Source organism: Leucoraja erinacea, chromosome 35, assembly GCF_028641065.1.
Source record: "Leucoraja erinacea ecotype New England chromosome 35, Leri_hhj_1, whole genome shotgun sequence".
Lineage (NCBI taxonomy): Eukaryota > Metazoa > Chordata > Chondrichthyes > Rajiformes > Rajidae > Leucoraja > Leucoraja erinaceus.
Genome location: NC_073411.1, coordinates 2,524,646 through 2,540,741, shown reverse-complemented (window position 1 = coordinate 2,540,741; position 16,096 = coordinate 2,524,646). Strand labels below are relative to the sequence as shown.

Below are 16,096 nucleotides of genomic sequence, written 5' to 3'. Positions count from 1 at the left end.
ATCATATTGAATGGCGGTGCAGGCTCGAAGGGCCGAATGGCCTACTCCTGCACCTAATTTCTATGTTTCTATGTTTCTATACAAGATCCAGGGGCGACAGGGAGACACCGTGCGTCACTATACGCATCACCCCGCATCATGCCCCGACCATGCCGCGACAACCTCTTTTCAGGCCGTCGCTGAAAATGTTGCCCAAGTGGGGCAGGCCCTTTACTGCTGCAGAAAAACATTCTAATTACAGCACAAAGGAAGGCCATTTGGCCTGATCGGCCCATGGTGCCTGCCACCAAGTGCTCTCTGCGGTTCCCAACACTAACTTCCTGTACCCTTCTGACTTACACTCTCTGACAAACAAAGTGCCGGAGTAACTCAGCGGGTCAGGCAGCATCTCTGGAGGAATTGAATGGATGATATTTCCTTCAGACACACACCCTTTCAATTTCCCTTTGATTATTTTGTCATTTGCCGACACAGAGAATTATATTGTAGTGGCAACTTGCTCATCTAGGGGCGGTGCAGCAGTGGAGTTGCTGCCTTACAACATCAGAGACCCAGGTTCGATCCTGACTAACAGGGCTGTTTGCACAGAGTTTGTACATTCACCTTATGACCGCTTGGGCTTTCTCCGGGTGTTTCAGTTTCCGCCCACACTCAAAAGACGTACAGATTTGAAGATGAATTGGCCGCTGTAAGATGTAAATTGTCCCCAGCGTGTTGGATAGTGCTAGTGCACGGGGTATTTGTTGGTTGGCACAGGCTCGGTGGGCAGAAGGGCCTGTTTCTGCTCTGTATCTCTAAAGTCTAAAGGAAATCTTTGGGGTCCGTGAGGGCACCAGAGCACCCAGTGGAAATCCATGTGGTCATGAGGGGGGAAGATGCAAACTCCACATAGACAGCACTCGGGTCAGGGCCAAACTAGGGTCTCTGAAGCTGTAAATTCTTTGCACCCCCACATCGGGTCCTTTAGTCCTTGGCGGCAAGTTCTCAACCGAACGAATGCCGGCACTCATGTGGGTGATGATTCTCCACCAGCCCGTCACTCTTGTCGACATCCCTCCTCCCTCACCGACGGCCCTCCACGCTCTCGGTCCCTCCTCGCTCCGACGACAGCCCTCGCTCATCGACGGTCTTCCCTCACCGACAGATTCACTCACCGACGGCAGTCACTGTCTCCGGCCTTGACCGACTCCGCGCCGGCTCTGACCGATAGCGGTACAAACTACTGAACCGTTGTGCCACCCACATTGAAGTTAACGTCTCTTCAGTGGGCCTTGTGGGTTCTGGACGTTGACTCAAGAAACATGGAGGTAGCAATTGTAAGAGTAAATTGTAACCAGATAGTTCATGTACATTCTGGCTAGACTAATACACTTAAATGCAGCCGTACCATTCAACCATGAAACTGAAAACTGCGCAAATTAGATCCATGTATTCACATTGAGTTTTCATGGTTTTTACATTTTGTGCAGCTGTACATCATCCCTTCCCTGCATTTCATAACATCATCATTTTACAGAGGTCCGGCTGACCTACAAACCCCCACATCATTCGGGATGTGGCAGGAAACTGGTGCACCCACAGGAAACTCCCAGTCACAGGGAGAACGTGCCACCTCCACACAGACAGCACCCGAGGTCAGGATGGAACCCGGTTCTGTGGTGCTGTGAGGCAACAACTCTCGGAACTCATTCCAGGAATGGGTCTGAAGAAGGGTCTCGACCCAAAGCGTCGCCTATTTCCTTCGCTCCATAGATGCTGCCTCAGCCGCTGAGTTTCTCCAGCATTTTTGTCTACCTTCGATTTTCCAGCATCTGCAGTTCCTTCTTAAACATTCCAGGAATGAGTGGCTTTGCATATGATGTGCGCTTGGCCGCACTGGGCCAGTACTCGCTGGAGTTTAGAAGGTTGAGGCGGGGACCTCATTGAAACTTACAGAGTAATGAAAGACCTGGATAGAGTGGATATGGAGAGGTTGTTTCCACTGCTGAGAAGAAGAAAGGTCTCGACCCGACATGCTGTCTGTCCCGCTGAGTTACTCCAGCATTTTATGTCTGTCTTTGGTTTAAACCAGCATCTGCAGTTCCTTCCTACAACATATATCCAGCTTCCAACCTGCCCTAACTAGGAAGATGCATTCAGGTATCAGGCTGCCCCAAGAGAGCGTGCACATGTGAGTACAGGTGCACAACCTTTTATCCGAAGATCCAAATAACGAAAACCTCCGAATAGCGACATTTTTTCAGTCCTTGAAAAAAGGTCCTTGAAAACGTTCACGGAGGGTGGCCCGCAGAGGTGACAGCGGAACCTCCGGTCGGTCCTGGAAGAAAGGGGAACTAAATCCCCATCCATAAAAGAGAAGGTGAGGGTATATTGCGCGGGAGGGTTAATAATTGACAATATGCTGCTGTCTGCCCGCTGAGTTAAAAAAGTTCCCACGGTAGATTCACGATACACAGTGTATCGTGAGTCTTGCGCGGGAACTTTTTTTAACTCAGCGGGCAGGGAGCTGCAGATTGTCGCTCCCTTCAGTTTCACCCCACCTACACCCCTCTGCTTCCCGGCCATGTGTGTGACCCCTTCCCTCCCCTCTCCAGCTCCCCGCTCATTGCACCGGCGCGGGGGCTTTGCACTGTCTTCACGTCGGCAATGCCAGTCACCGGAGACGTCAGGACCAACGGGACACCAACCCCCAGGCCCACTGCAAGCACGGAGATCCCAGAGACCCACAGCCAGCAGCAGCCCAGCCCCGCTCCAACTCCAGAGGAAAACTGCAAACTAGCGGGAGATATCAGGACCACCAGGAGCCGTTCCCCGATGGGCTGCTATGGCGACAAGTGGCAGTTCGCCCACAGCCCGAGCTGTGCCCCCTCATCGGAACACCGACCCCCAGGCCCACTGCAAGCACGGAGATCCCAGATCAGCAACTCCAGTCCAGCCCTGCTCCAACTCCAGAGGGGCAGCTGCTGCTGGTGCGCAAGGTGCGTCTTGTTCTCGGGCTGTGGGCGAACTGCCACTTGTCGCCGTAGCGGCCCATCGGGGAGCGGATTCCTCTGGAGTTGGGGGTGGGGGGGAGGGAGGGGGGGTATTGTGCTGTTTGATCGCCCCCTGCTATCCCAGGGACAGGGAGACAGGACGTTCACCGAGGGCGGCCCGCAGATGTGACAGCGGAACCTCCGGTCAGTCCTCGACGAAAGGGGAACTAAATCCCCATTCATAAAAGAGATGGTGAGGGTACATTGACCGGGAGAGTAGGAATCCCAAGACAAAGTTGAGTGAGCGTTCACCGAGGGTGGCCCGCAGAGGTGACAGCGGAACCTCGGATCGGTCCTGGAAGAAAGGGGAACTAAAAAGAGAAGTGGAGGGTATATTGCGCGGGAGGGTATATCGCCTACCTGGAAGAAACCAGACATTTTTTCCAGGATGTCGTCTGCACACCAAAGCTCACGTTTGGCGTCTCTGCTGCACACGGATATAAGAGTGTGAAAATGCCGCCTTAGGCCGCCTAAGGGCATGTAGCCCCGCTAGGGTGACATGAGTGCGGGAGGTGATTCAATGCTGCGGTCACATTTACAAATTCAGGAATTCATTCAACACACTGCATTTCATACGGACATTTATTCTGCAAGAAAAAAACTACACTGAAGACTCAAACTCGCGACCGAGGAACTGCCGGGATCAAGGCGCAAACTTGCGACCTTGCGGATATGAGCCGGGCACTCTACCACTGAGCCAGCCATTAAAATCTACGCTAAAAAATTTCCATTCCGAAGACCGACAAATTCCAAATTACGAAAAGTGTCTGGTCCCAAGGCTGTCGGATAAAAGGTTGTGCACCTGTACTAGCCTGGCCTGACAGAGCAGAGGAAAGTGAATATGTATCTGCTCTGGCAAAGCATATAATGACAAGCAGTAACAGTGCCCCGACAGTGAAGATCTGTGTCAGTATTCACTTGTCCTGATAAAGCAGGAAGACGCAGGAGTCTGTCCCAACATAGAACATATACTATATAGCACAGCATCAGGCCCTTCGGCCCACAATGTCTGTGCCATGCATGATGCCAAGTGAAGCTAATCGCCACATGATCGACATCCCTCCATTCCCTGCGTATCCATGTGCCTATCTATAACCCTTGATCGTATATGTCTCCACCACCACCCCTTCCAGCGGAAATCTTGCCGCGCACATCTCGTTTAAACTTTGCCTCGCTCACTTTAATGCTACGCCCTCTAGTTTTTGACATTTCCACGCTGGAAGATATATCTACCTTTACATTATGTAGGAAGGAACTGCAGATGCTGGTTCAGACTTGAAGGGTCTCGTCCCGAAACGTCACCCATTCCTTCTCTGTTCTGAGCTACTCCAGCACTTTGTGTCTAACTTCTCAATGCACCCCATAATTTCAAAATCTAACATTCTGAAGATAACAAGGCAAGTCTGTCCAATCTCACCTTATTGTAAAGCAGCATCCAAGTAGCATTCTAGGTACACAAAAATGCTGGAGAAACTCAGCGGGTGCAGCAGCATCTATGGAGCGAAGGAATTAGGCAACATTTCGGGCCGAAACCCTTCTTCAGACCTCATAGCATTCTAGTAAACCTGTTCTGCACCCTTTCCAAAGCCTCCACATCCTTCCTGTAATAGGACCACAAGGAGTGAACACAAAACTCCACACTTGACCTAGCCTGTAAAGGTGCAATAGGACTTCCTGACTCTTATATTCGATGTCTCAACCGATGAAGGCAAGCACACCATACACCTTCTTTGCCACTTGGACTTGGAACCCAAGATCCCTCTGTGTGGCAATGCTGTTAAGGGTCTTGCCATGAACTGTATATTTTCCCTTTACATTTGACCTCCCAAAGTGCAGCATCTCACACTTGCCCAGATGGAACGTATGCAGGAGTGGGCCCATCATGGTCAAGTGATCATATCCAGTTTGACAGAGAGGGCAAATGTAGCTGAAGAACAATTTAATGCAAAAAATAAAAAGAATGACTTGTATGTAAGTCAGCTCCCCCACAGCCTACTGTCTCCGCATCTTCCTTTCTTTTTTCCACACCCCCACATCAGTCTGATGAAGGATCTTGACCCGAAACGTTGCCTATTTCCTTCGCTCCATAGATGCTGCCTCACCCGCTGAGTTTCTCCAGCATTTTTGTCTACCTTTGATTTTTCCAGCATCTGCAGTTCCTTCTTAAACACTTGTATGTAAGTCGTGCCTATCTCAATATCTCAAAACACTTTACTGCTAATCATACCTCTTTGAAATGTAATTCTACTGTAGGGTAGGCTAAGTGGCAGCTAGTCTGTCCACAACAACAAGGGCGGCACGGTGGCGCAGTGGTAGAGTTGCTGCCTTACAGCTCTCTCAGTGCCAGAGACCCGGGTTCGATCCTGACTACGGGTGCTGTCTGTACGGAATTTGTATGTTCTCCCCGTGACTGCGTGGGTTTTCTCCGAGAACTTTGGTTTCTTCCGACATTCCAAAGACGTACAGGTTTTGTAGGTTAATTGGCTTTTTATAAATGTAAATTGTCCCTAGTGTGTATAGGGTAGTGTTAGTGTGCGGGGATTGTGGGCGGCACGCACTCGGTGGGCCGAAGGGCCTGTTTCTGTGCTATATCTCTAAATTAAACTAGGCAATCCAAGATCCTACGAGCAGTAATGTGATGTGATAGTGGCAACAATAATTTACTTGGTGAGGGCAAATTATTGATCAAAGCATTGGAGAACTTTATGATCTTTGTAATATTTCCATAGATTTGTTTGCATCCACCTGATAGGATAGGTGGGGCCTCATTTTAATGTTTCATCCATAAAATATACTTCTGACAGTTTTAGTTCAAGTTCAAGTTCAAGTGAGTTTATTGTCATGTGTCCCTGGTAGGACAATGAAATTCTTGCTTTGCTTAGCACACAGAACATAGTAGGCCTTTACTACAAAACAGATCAGTGTGTCCATATACCACAATATAAATATATACACACATATATAAATATTTACACGGTCTTGGTGCTCTGTTAGAGTCAGACCTGAGTCTCTGGTGACGGATTTTCATTCATGATCATGTGCTGGAATAACTTAGCGGGTCAGGCATATCTGTGGAGAAAAGGAATAGGTGACGTTTCGGGCCGAGACCCTTCTCCAGACTGCTGCCTGACCCACTGAGTTACTCCAGCATTTTGTGTGTATCTTCGATGACCAAAGTAAGTTTTGGAATATTGGTGAACGAACCAAAGATCTCTATTCTACAATACAATTTATTTGTTGTCATTTGAACCCAGAGGTTCAAACGAAATTTGGTTTCTGCAGTCATACAAACAAGAAGAAGAACCAAGACACAACACAATTTACACAAACATCCATCACAGTGAATCTCCTCCTCACTGTGATGGAAGGCAAAGTCTTATCTCTCCCCTGCACTCCTCGTTCTCCTCCCGATGTCAGAGTCAAAGCCCCCGGCGGGCGATGGTAAATAAGTCCCGCGGCAATTATAAAACCGCTCCGGGTGATGCAAGGCCGCGCTCCGAGTCTTGGTGTTGGAGCCCCCGGCATGCGCTAACAAGTCCCGCGGCCATTTATAGTCACGCCGGGCGATGCAAGGCCCCACTCCAGGTCATCCTCAACCCCGCAACTCGGGCGGGAGAAGTCGCCGTTGCGGAAGCCCCGAAAAGCGGTCTCCCAGCAGAGACCCGCGGACTCCCGGTGTTACTGTCCACCAGACCTGCGGTAAGCCTCCAAATCTCCTGGGTCGGGCCACAGCAGCGCACCACCACCGCTCCTCCCGCTCCGAACTCGGCCAGCTCCACGATGGTGGGTAAGTCCGCAGCTCCGCGACTGGAGCCCCCAACCGTTCCAGTTGGAGGCCGCTCCACGGTGCTAGGCCCCAACGACAACGGAGACCCGACAGGGAAAAGGTCGGGTTCTCCGTGCAGGGGAAAGAGTTTAAAAAGTTACCCCCCACCCCCCCCCCCCCCCCACCCCCCCCCCACACACCACACAAAAAAAAAAAAAAAAAACTACATACAAACGAGACAAAAACATTTAGAAAACGACAGATGGACTGCAGAGGCCGCTGCGACGTGAGTCTGACTATAAAAGACAATTTTTGAGAATATTTTTCCATGTTTCTAAAGTGTAGGTGGATCAGCAAGAGCTTCATTGAGAGAAATGATTTAATTCTATAGCAGTGGCTTGCTCCATTCATGAATCATATTCTGTATAATCAAAAACCCATCTATCATTCATCACATGCCTCTCTTTCTCTTTTATAGAATGTCCTCCTCTGGGTCTTGAGTCCCACAAGATCGGTGATGATCAGATATTGTCATCTTCTTTCCTTCGACATGGTCTTGGCCCTCACCGTGTCCGACTTAATATGCAGGTAAGCAAAGTCTGGAGTGTAGCACGCATCTGCTTCATACTTTTATTTTAGTTTTGATAAGTTTAATTCAGAGATACTGTGCAGAAACGGGCCTTGCGGGCCACCGAGTCCGCGCCGACCAGCGATCCCCGCACATTAACACTACCCTACACACACTAAGAACAATTTACACTTATGCCAAGCCAATTTACCTACAAACCTGTATGTCTTTGGAGTGTGGGAGGAAACCAAAGATCTTGGTCACGGGGAGAACGTACAAACTCCGTACAGACAGCACCCGTAGTCGGGATCGAACCCGGGTCTCAATTCAACAACTCTACCGCTGCGCCACCCATCTGGATCTTCTGGGAAGATCAGAGAATTCAGGCTCTGGGGAACTGGTGCAGAGAGCGTGTTGTGGCCTGATGTAGGTTAGCCGTGATTATATTGACCAGTGGGGTGGAACTGTGAGGCGAATGGCCCATTGTATCACAGAACTCGAATTCTGGGTTTTATTGCTGTTAAAAGTGTTATTTTTATTCATAATGATGTAGCGAAATATAGACTATACTCCAGAACTATCTTCAGATAGCAGCTGCAGTAAAGTCACATGTTTTCTTACACACAAAAACATATTCAGCCACAAGTCATAGAAACATAGAAATAGAAATTAGGTGCAGGAGTAGGCCATTCGGCCCTTCGAGCCTGCACCGCCATTCAATATGATCATGGCTGATCATCCAACTCAGTATCCCGTACCTGCCTTCTCTCCATACCCTCTGATCCCCTTAGCCACAAGGGCCACATCTAACTCCCTCTTAAATATAGCCAATGAACTGGCCTCGACTACCCTCTGCAGCAGAGTTCCAGAGATTCACCACTCTCTGTGTGAAAAAGGTTCTTCTCATCTCGGTTTTAAAGGATTTCCCCCTTATCCTTAAGCTGTGACCCCCTTGTCCTGGACTTCCCCAACATCGGGAGCAACCTTCCTGCATCTAGCCTGTCCAACCCCTTTTGTAAGTTTCTATAAGATCCCCTCTCAATCTCCTAAATTCTAGAGAGTATAAACCAAGTCTATCCAGTCTTTCTTCATAAGACAGTCCTGACATCCCAGGAATCAGTCTGGTGAACCTTCTCTGCACTCCCTCTATGGCATTAATGTCCTTCCTCAGACTTGGAGACCAAAACTGTACGCAATACTCCAGGTGTGGTCTCACCATGACCCTGTACCACTGCAGTAGAACCTCCCTGATCCTATACTCAAATCCTTTCGCTATGAAAGCTAACATACCATTCGCTTTCTTCACTGCCTGCTGCACCTGCATGCCTACTTTCAATGACTGGTATACCATGACACCCAGGTCTCGCTGCATCTCCCCTTTTCCTAGTCGGCCACCATTTAGATAATAGTCTGTTTTCCTGTTTTTGCCACCAAATGGATAACCTCACATTTATCCACATTATACTGCATCTCTCATCCATTTGCCCACTCACCCAGCCTATCCAAGTCACCTTGCAGTCTCCTAGCATCCTCCTCACAGCTAGCACAGCCCCCCAGCTTCGTGTCATCCGCAAACTTGGAGATGTTGCCTTCAATTCCCTCATCCAGATCATTAATATATATTGTAAATAGCTGGGGTCGCAGCACTGAGCCTTGTGGTACCCCACTAGTCACTGCCTGCCATTGTGAAAAGGACCCGTTTACTCCTACTCTTTGCTTCCTGTTTGCCAGCCAGTTCTCTATCCACATCAATACTGAACCACCAATGCCGTGTACTTTAAGTTTGTACACTAATCTCTTATGTGGGACCTTGTCGAAAGCCTTCTGGAAGTCCAGATACACCACATCCACTGGTTCTCCCCTATCCACGCTACTAGTTACATCCTCGAAAAATTCTATAAGATTCATCAGACATGATTTACCTTTCGTAAATCCATGCTGACTTTGTCCAATGATTTCACCACTTTCCAAATGTGCTGCTATCCCATCTTTAATAACTGACTCTAGCAGTTTCCCCACTACCGATGTTAGACTAACTGGTCTGTAATTCCCCATTTTCTCTCTCCCTCCCTTCTTAAAAAGTGGGGTTACGTTTGCTACCCACCAATCTTCAGGAACTACTCCAGAATCTAAAGAGTTTTGAAAGATTATTACTAATGAATCCACTATTTCTGGAGCTACTTCCTTAAGTACTCTGGGATGCAGCCTATCTGGCCCTCGGGATTTATCGGCCTTTAAAAGGGAATTGAATCTATAAGTGTTTTTAATCAGGAAAAGCAAGTGGCCCGTACGGGGATCGAACCCGCGACCTTGGCGTTATTAGCACCACGCTCTAACCAACTGAGCTAACCGGCCATAAAGTCATCAAGAATATTAACCTGTTCAAGAAGGAACTGCAGATGCTGGAAAATCGAAGGTACACGAAAAAGAATATTAACCTTTCTGACAAAACACACAAGGACTAAATAACCCGAGGGTTAACGGCTATTTCCCAGCCAGGTTCAACAAAGATGCATCAGATCACTCTTTACTGCATGACAATTGAGAAGGCGCTCACACTGCATTGTCCCAAATGTATTCATTGGGTTTCACATGCATATAGACTTCCAGCTGAGAAATCACCAGAAGCGCGTGTTCAGAGCATTGTATCGGGTCTGTCCCACTTGGCGACTTTTTGGCGAGTACAGGTGACTAGCTGTTTTTACATTGTCGCGGGATGAAGCCTGTATGGCCGTGAGTAGTCTCCTCAAGTCGCCTAAAGAATCTTAACGGTTTTCTGGTCGCTGCTGGATTTTGAAATGTTCAAAACCTTTCTGCGACTGCGGGCTTGGCGTAGCTTGTCATCTCCTGCCGTAGGCGCTGTCGTAGGTTGTCGCCAGGATGACGCAGGTTGGCGCTGGGTGCTGACTTCGGTGAATTCCATTAGCGACTACGTACGTCAACCGGCAACAGGTACCGGCAACAGGGTCGTTGCTTGTCGTGGCTTGTAGTGGGTGGACAAAGGTTGGCTTCGGTTATCGCCTGTGTGGTCGTAGGTGGACGTCCTGAGTCGCGATGATTGGGTCGGCGGTTGTCGGTGGCTTGCCATAGCCTGACGTCGACTTGGTGGTAGATGGCGTAGACATTGTCGTAGGTGGGGGATCCAGTTGCTGCTTTTTCGGCAACCTGCTACCACCGCTACGATCAAATCTACTGCCCCGAGGATATAAAGTGTTGGATAGCCCAGAACTTCCTCCAACTAAACGAGAGTAAGTCTGAAGGCATCCTACTCGGCCCCTCGGACTCAATCAAAACGATAACAGGCAGCCTTGGAAGCCTTATCCCATTACTCAAACCTCACGTCAAAAACCTTGGCACGATATTTGACTCGGCATTGAAATTTGACAAACAAGTCATTGCTGTGGTAAAAGCTAGCTTCATCCAGCTTCGGACGATAGCTAAAATAAAAGAATTCCTCCAGTTTGATGATCTCGAAAAGATCATCCACACATTTATCTCCTCTCACCTCGATGACTGCAACTCCCTTTACACTGGCATCAGCCAATCTTCCCTGTCCCGCCTGCAACTGGTCCAAAACGCCGCAGCGAGACTCCTGACGGGCACCCGAAAAAGGGACCACATCACCCCGATCCTGGCCTCTCTCCACTGGCTCCCTGTGCAGTTCCGAATAAATTTCAAGATCCTCCTGTATGTCTACAAAGCCCTTAATGGGCTTGCCCCCTCCTACATCAAAAGTCTGCTTACCCACCACACCACCTCCAGGTCCCTCAGATCGGCCCGACTTGGGGTTACTGAACATCCCGCGGTCTAGGCATACGCTCAGGGGCGACTGCTCCTTTGCGGTTGCAGCTCCTAGACTGTGGAACAGCATCCCTCCTCCCATCAGAACTGCCCCCTCCATCAACTCTTTTAAGTCGAGAATTAAAACTCATCTTTACTCTCAAGCCTTTCTTGACGTCCTCTGAGTGAGTATAGAAGTCCTTGAGTATAGAAGTTGGGATGTAATGTTAAAATTGTACAAGGCATTGGTGAGGCCAATTCTGGAGTATGGTGTACAATTTTGGTCGCCTAATTATAGGAAGGATGTCAACAAAATAGAGAGAGTACAGAGGAGATTTACTAGAATGTTGCCTGGGTTTCAGCAACTAAGTTACAGAGAAAGGTTGAACAAGTTAGGGCTTTATTCTTTGGAGCGCAGAAGGTTAAGGGGGGACTTGATAGAGGTTTTTAAAATGATGAGAGGGATAGACAGAGTTGACGTGGAAAAGCTTTTCCCACTGACAGTAGGAAAGATTCAAACAAGGGGACATGACATGAGAATTAAGGGACTGAAGTTTAGGGGTAACATGAGGGGGAACTTCTTTACTCAGAGAGTGGTAGCTGTGTGGAATGAGCTTCCAGTGAAGGTGGTGGAGGCAGGTTCGTTTTTATCATTTAAAAATAAATTGGATAGTTATATGGACGGGAAAGGAATGGAGGGTTATGGCCTGAGCGCAGGTATATGGGACTAGGGGAGATTATGTGTTCGACACGGACTAGAAGGGTCGAGATGGCCTGTTTCCGTGCTGTAATTGTTATATGGTTATATGAGGGCTATGTGTATGTATTTATGTGTGTACTTAATCTATGAACCACTGTTGTATAACATTAGTACCTCCACCAATGTAAAGCACTTTGGTCAACGAGAGTTGTTTTTTAAATGTGCTATAGAAATAAAAGTGACTTGACTTGACAGCGAAAAGATTGCCTAAGTGGAACAGGTTCAAGTGGACAAAGTTCAAAGGTGATGTCGATTCCTATTTGAGGTATTCATCGTGGCAAGAGTTGTTAAGGGCGTGTCCCACTTAGGCGACTCTTCAGGCGACTTCCAGTGGAATGAATGGAATTCACCTGCGACACCTGGCGACAACTTACGCCAACACCTACGTCAACCTACGATAGCAGAAATTGTTGCCACTGTCGCCCCAAAATTTTCAACAGTTGCCCCAAAAATCATCAAAGTGGTACAGGTCCATTAATGATGGACTGGAGGACTGGGAAGTTTCTAAGACCAACAACAGAAGACTCAGGAGTTCCAAAGAAGGGACATCAAGAGTTTTGAGAGCAAACTTGCATGCAGTATAAATTGCAACGATAAAAGTATTTATGGGTATAAATAAGAAAGATCGTCATGCAGCCTCGAGAGAACAAGGTGAATTAATAACAGCAAACAAAGAGATGGCAGAAATGCATGGAACATAGAAGTATACAATACAGGAGCAGGCCCTCAGGCCCATGCCAGACATGATGCCAAGTTAAACTAACCTCCTCTGCTTCCACATGGTCTATCTCCTGCATGTCCATGTGCCAATCTAACTTCATTATCGTATCTACCTCCACCACTGCTTCTGGCAGTGCGCTCCAGGCACCCAAAAAAACCCCAAACCCCGCACATCTCCATTGAACGCCATAGAGTGTTTAAGAAGGAACTGCAGATGCTGGAAAATCGAAGGTACACAAAAATGCTGGAGAAAGTCAGTGGGTTGCAGCAGCATCTATTGAGCGAAGGAAATAGGCGACGTTTCGGGCCAAAATCCTTCTTCAGACTGATGGGGGGTGGGGGGAGGCGGGGAGAAGAAAGGAAAAAGGAGGAGGAGGAGCCCGAGGGCTGAGGGAAGAGACGGCAAGGGCTAACAGAATTCAATGTTCATGCCACCTGGATGCAGACTGGATCGAACCGACCTGATCTCCCGGTTGCCAAACACTTTAACACCCCTTCCCATTCCCACACTGACCTTTCTGTCAGGCCCCTCCATTGTCAGAGTGAGGCCAAATGCAAATTAGAGGAACAACATTTCATATTTCGCTTGGGCAGCTTACAGCCCAGTGGTTTGATATTGATTTCTCTAACTTCAAGAACCCCTGCATTGCCTCTCTCTCCATCCCGCCCCCACCCAAGTTGCACCAGCTTCTCGTTCTCAACTAGCAAACAGCCAACAATGACCTGTTTCCTTTATCATTGTTACTTTTTTGCATATCTTATATTCATTTGTTCTATATCTCTCTACACCGCCATCTATATCTCTCGCTTGCCTTTCCCCTGACCTGTACATTCCAGGCTTTTCCCTGGAGCACTTCTTAAACAGAGGCACGACATTTGCCACACTCCCGTCTTGGAGTTTAAAAATAGGGACATTTTGTTGCAATTGTCCAGGGTGCTGGGAGATGTTCCATGAAATACTGTGTACTGTTTTGGTCCCCTTACCTAACTAAATATATAGTACATTTGGAGACAGTGTAGTATAGTATCTTCTTCTTAGGCTGACCATGGGTGTCTCCAGGGTTGGAGGACGCCTGTGTGTGACTTTGCTAACGTGGGGAGACTGGTGCACAGACAGCCACCCCACAGTCCTTGACAGATCTGGGTCAGGATCCAGTGGCATGGAGTCCAAGACCACCGGAGACCCTTTTCTACGGCAGCCTTCATCCGCCTTCCCAGCCGTTGTGACGCTCCACTAAGGTCAGCCATCGTCCTCCGCCTGTTCCACCGTTGAGGTATTGGTTGGATTGCTCTTTGTCAGAGACCTCCCCCTCGACCTTACCGCCATGGGTGGCCCTACCAGTAGCATTGCTCCAGACGGCATCGCTCTCAGGATCTCAGGACCACACAAGCTTCTCCACCACGACAAGGTGACAATCCACGGAGAAGTATAATATAGAGATTCAACATGAAAACAGGCCCTTCAGTCCAGTGAGATCCATGCCGATCATCGATCACCAGCTCACACTGGTTCTACACTAATGCAACTTTCCCTACACCTGAGGGGAAAATACATTTAACCTACAACCCCACACGTCTTTGGGCTGTGGGAGGAAACCAAAACACCTGGAGGAAACCCACGTGGTCACGGGGAGAACGTGCAAACACCACACAAACAGCACTGCAGGTCGGTATCAAACCTGGGTCTCTGGTGCTGTGAGGCAGCAGCTCTACCAGCTTACGTCGCTGTGCTGCCCTGATGCCCCTGTCCCACTTGGGAAACCTGAACGGATGCCTCTGGAGACTTTGCGCCCCACCCAATGTTTCCGTGCGGTTCTCGGAGGTTCCCGGAGGTTTTTGTCAGTCTCCCTACCTGCTTCCACTACCTGCAACCTCCGGCAACCACCTGCAACCTCCGGGAATGGCATGGAAACCTTGGGTGGGGCGCAAAGTGTCCAGAGGTTTCCGTTCAGGTTTCCTAAGTGGGACAGGGGCATTTGTGTAGAGTCTGTGCCACTGTGCTGTCCAAAGAAGAATCACCAGGATCATTTCTATGATGAGAGTGTTGTCCTGTCCACAGGAAGAGAAGAGTATGGAAAGGGAGAAGAATTGAGGCTAGCCTAGATCTGCCATGAACATATAAAATGGCAGGGCAGCTCGACGGGCCTTATGGGCAACCCTTGCTCCTATTTCCTTGCGTTCCTGTGTTTTAATGCTGTTGGCTTTTCTCTTTCCTTGGTCTGAAATGGTATCTGCTGTGGAGACTGGACATGATCAATTCCTGATGGATGTTTACAAAAAGAAAGGCTGAGACAGTTTGGCTTCTGAGCACAGACAGCATCATTGTCACACTGCCCATCTCCCACTGACTTATTCTAGAAAGCAGTATCGTTGGCTCTCTGGCTCAATTTTAATCCAAAACAGACCTTGACTTTTCCACGAATTGGCTGATTCCAGCAAAGTACAGTAAATGACTTCAGCTTGCTATTTCAAGGACTTTGCACTAAAGTGACCCTCAGCTGAGTGAATGTTTAGAACGCTAGCAAGTGAACAATCTGCTCCAGAAGCTGTTGTTGTTGTTTGTATCGTGTGTTGCATCTTCTGATCCAATATGTATATCTAAAGTTTGACTGTTACCTGCCCAATATCATCGTTTTTTTTATTTTTTTATTTTTTATTTTTTTTTATTTTTTATTTATAGAGCACTTTAAAAACAACCACTGTTGCGACAAAGTGCTGTACATGACTAATCATGGACAAAAAATTATTACACGACAATAAATACATTAAAAGAGAGAGTAAAAACAATAAAAACAATTTAAAAAACATTAAAAACACTAAAACAGGAGCAAAGTCTCAAGCAGGGTCAAAAGCCAAGTAATATAAATGTGTTTTAATACTGGTTTTGAAGATGGACAGTGAGGGGGCCTGTCTGATGTGCAACGGCAGGGTGTTCCATAGTGCCGGAGCAGCAACAGAGAAGGCTCTATCCCCTCTGAGCTTCCGTTTAGACCTCGGTACCTCCAGGAGCAGCTGACCAGCTGACCTGAGGCACCGGGCAGGAGCGTATGGATGGAGCAGCTCAGAGAGGTAAGGCGGGGCGAGGCCATTTAAAGATTTAAAAACAAATAAAAGAGTCTTAAAATGAACTCGAAAGTGCACCGGGAGCCAGTGTAGGGCGATATGTGCTCCCTCTTTCGAGTTCCAGTTAAAAGGCGAGCAGCAGCATTTTGAACCAACTGGGGACGAGCCAGGGAAGATCGAGCAACTCCAAAATAGAGTGCGTTACAGTAATCCAGCCTAGACGTGATAAAGGCATGGATTACTGTTTCAAAATGCTGCCGCTCGAGAATGGGCTTCACCTTTGCCAGCTGCATTAGGTGAAAGAAGCTGGACTTTACCACCGCGCCTATTTGATGATCTAATTTAAAATCACTGTCCATCTTAAAACCCAGGTTCAAAACTGTTGGCTTCACATACCCTGCCAGGGG

At 48.2% G+C, this 16,096-nt stretch overlaps 1 protein-coding gene and 1 non-coding gene across 2 annotated transcripts in view; one reads left to right on the top strand and one right to left on the bottom strand.

Moving 5' to 3' along the window:
- LOC129713174 (inactive carboxypeptidase-like protein X2) overlaps nt 1-16,096 on the top strand; it is a 100,732-nt gene that overhangs the window by 44,043 nt on the left and 40,593 nt on the right. The window contains exon 11 of the mRNA XM_055662015.1: nt 7,277-7,386. Within this exon, the coding sequence (XP_055517990.1) occupies nt 7,277-7,386 (110 nt within the window). The remainder of the gene's footprint in view (nt 1-7,276; nt 7,387-16,096) is intronic.
- Nucleotides 9,648-9,721, bottom strand: trnai-aau (transfer RNA isoleucine (anticodon AAU)). The gene has a single exon. It is a non-coding gene; the product is annotated as a tRNA-Ile (tRNA).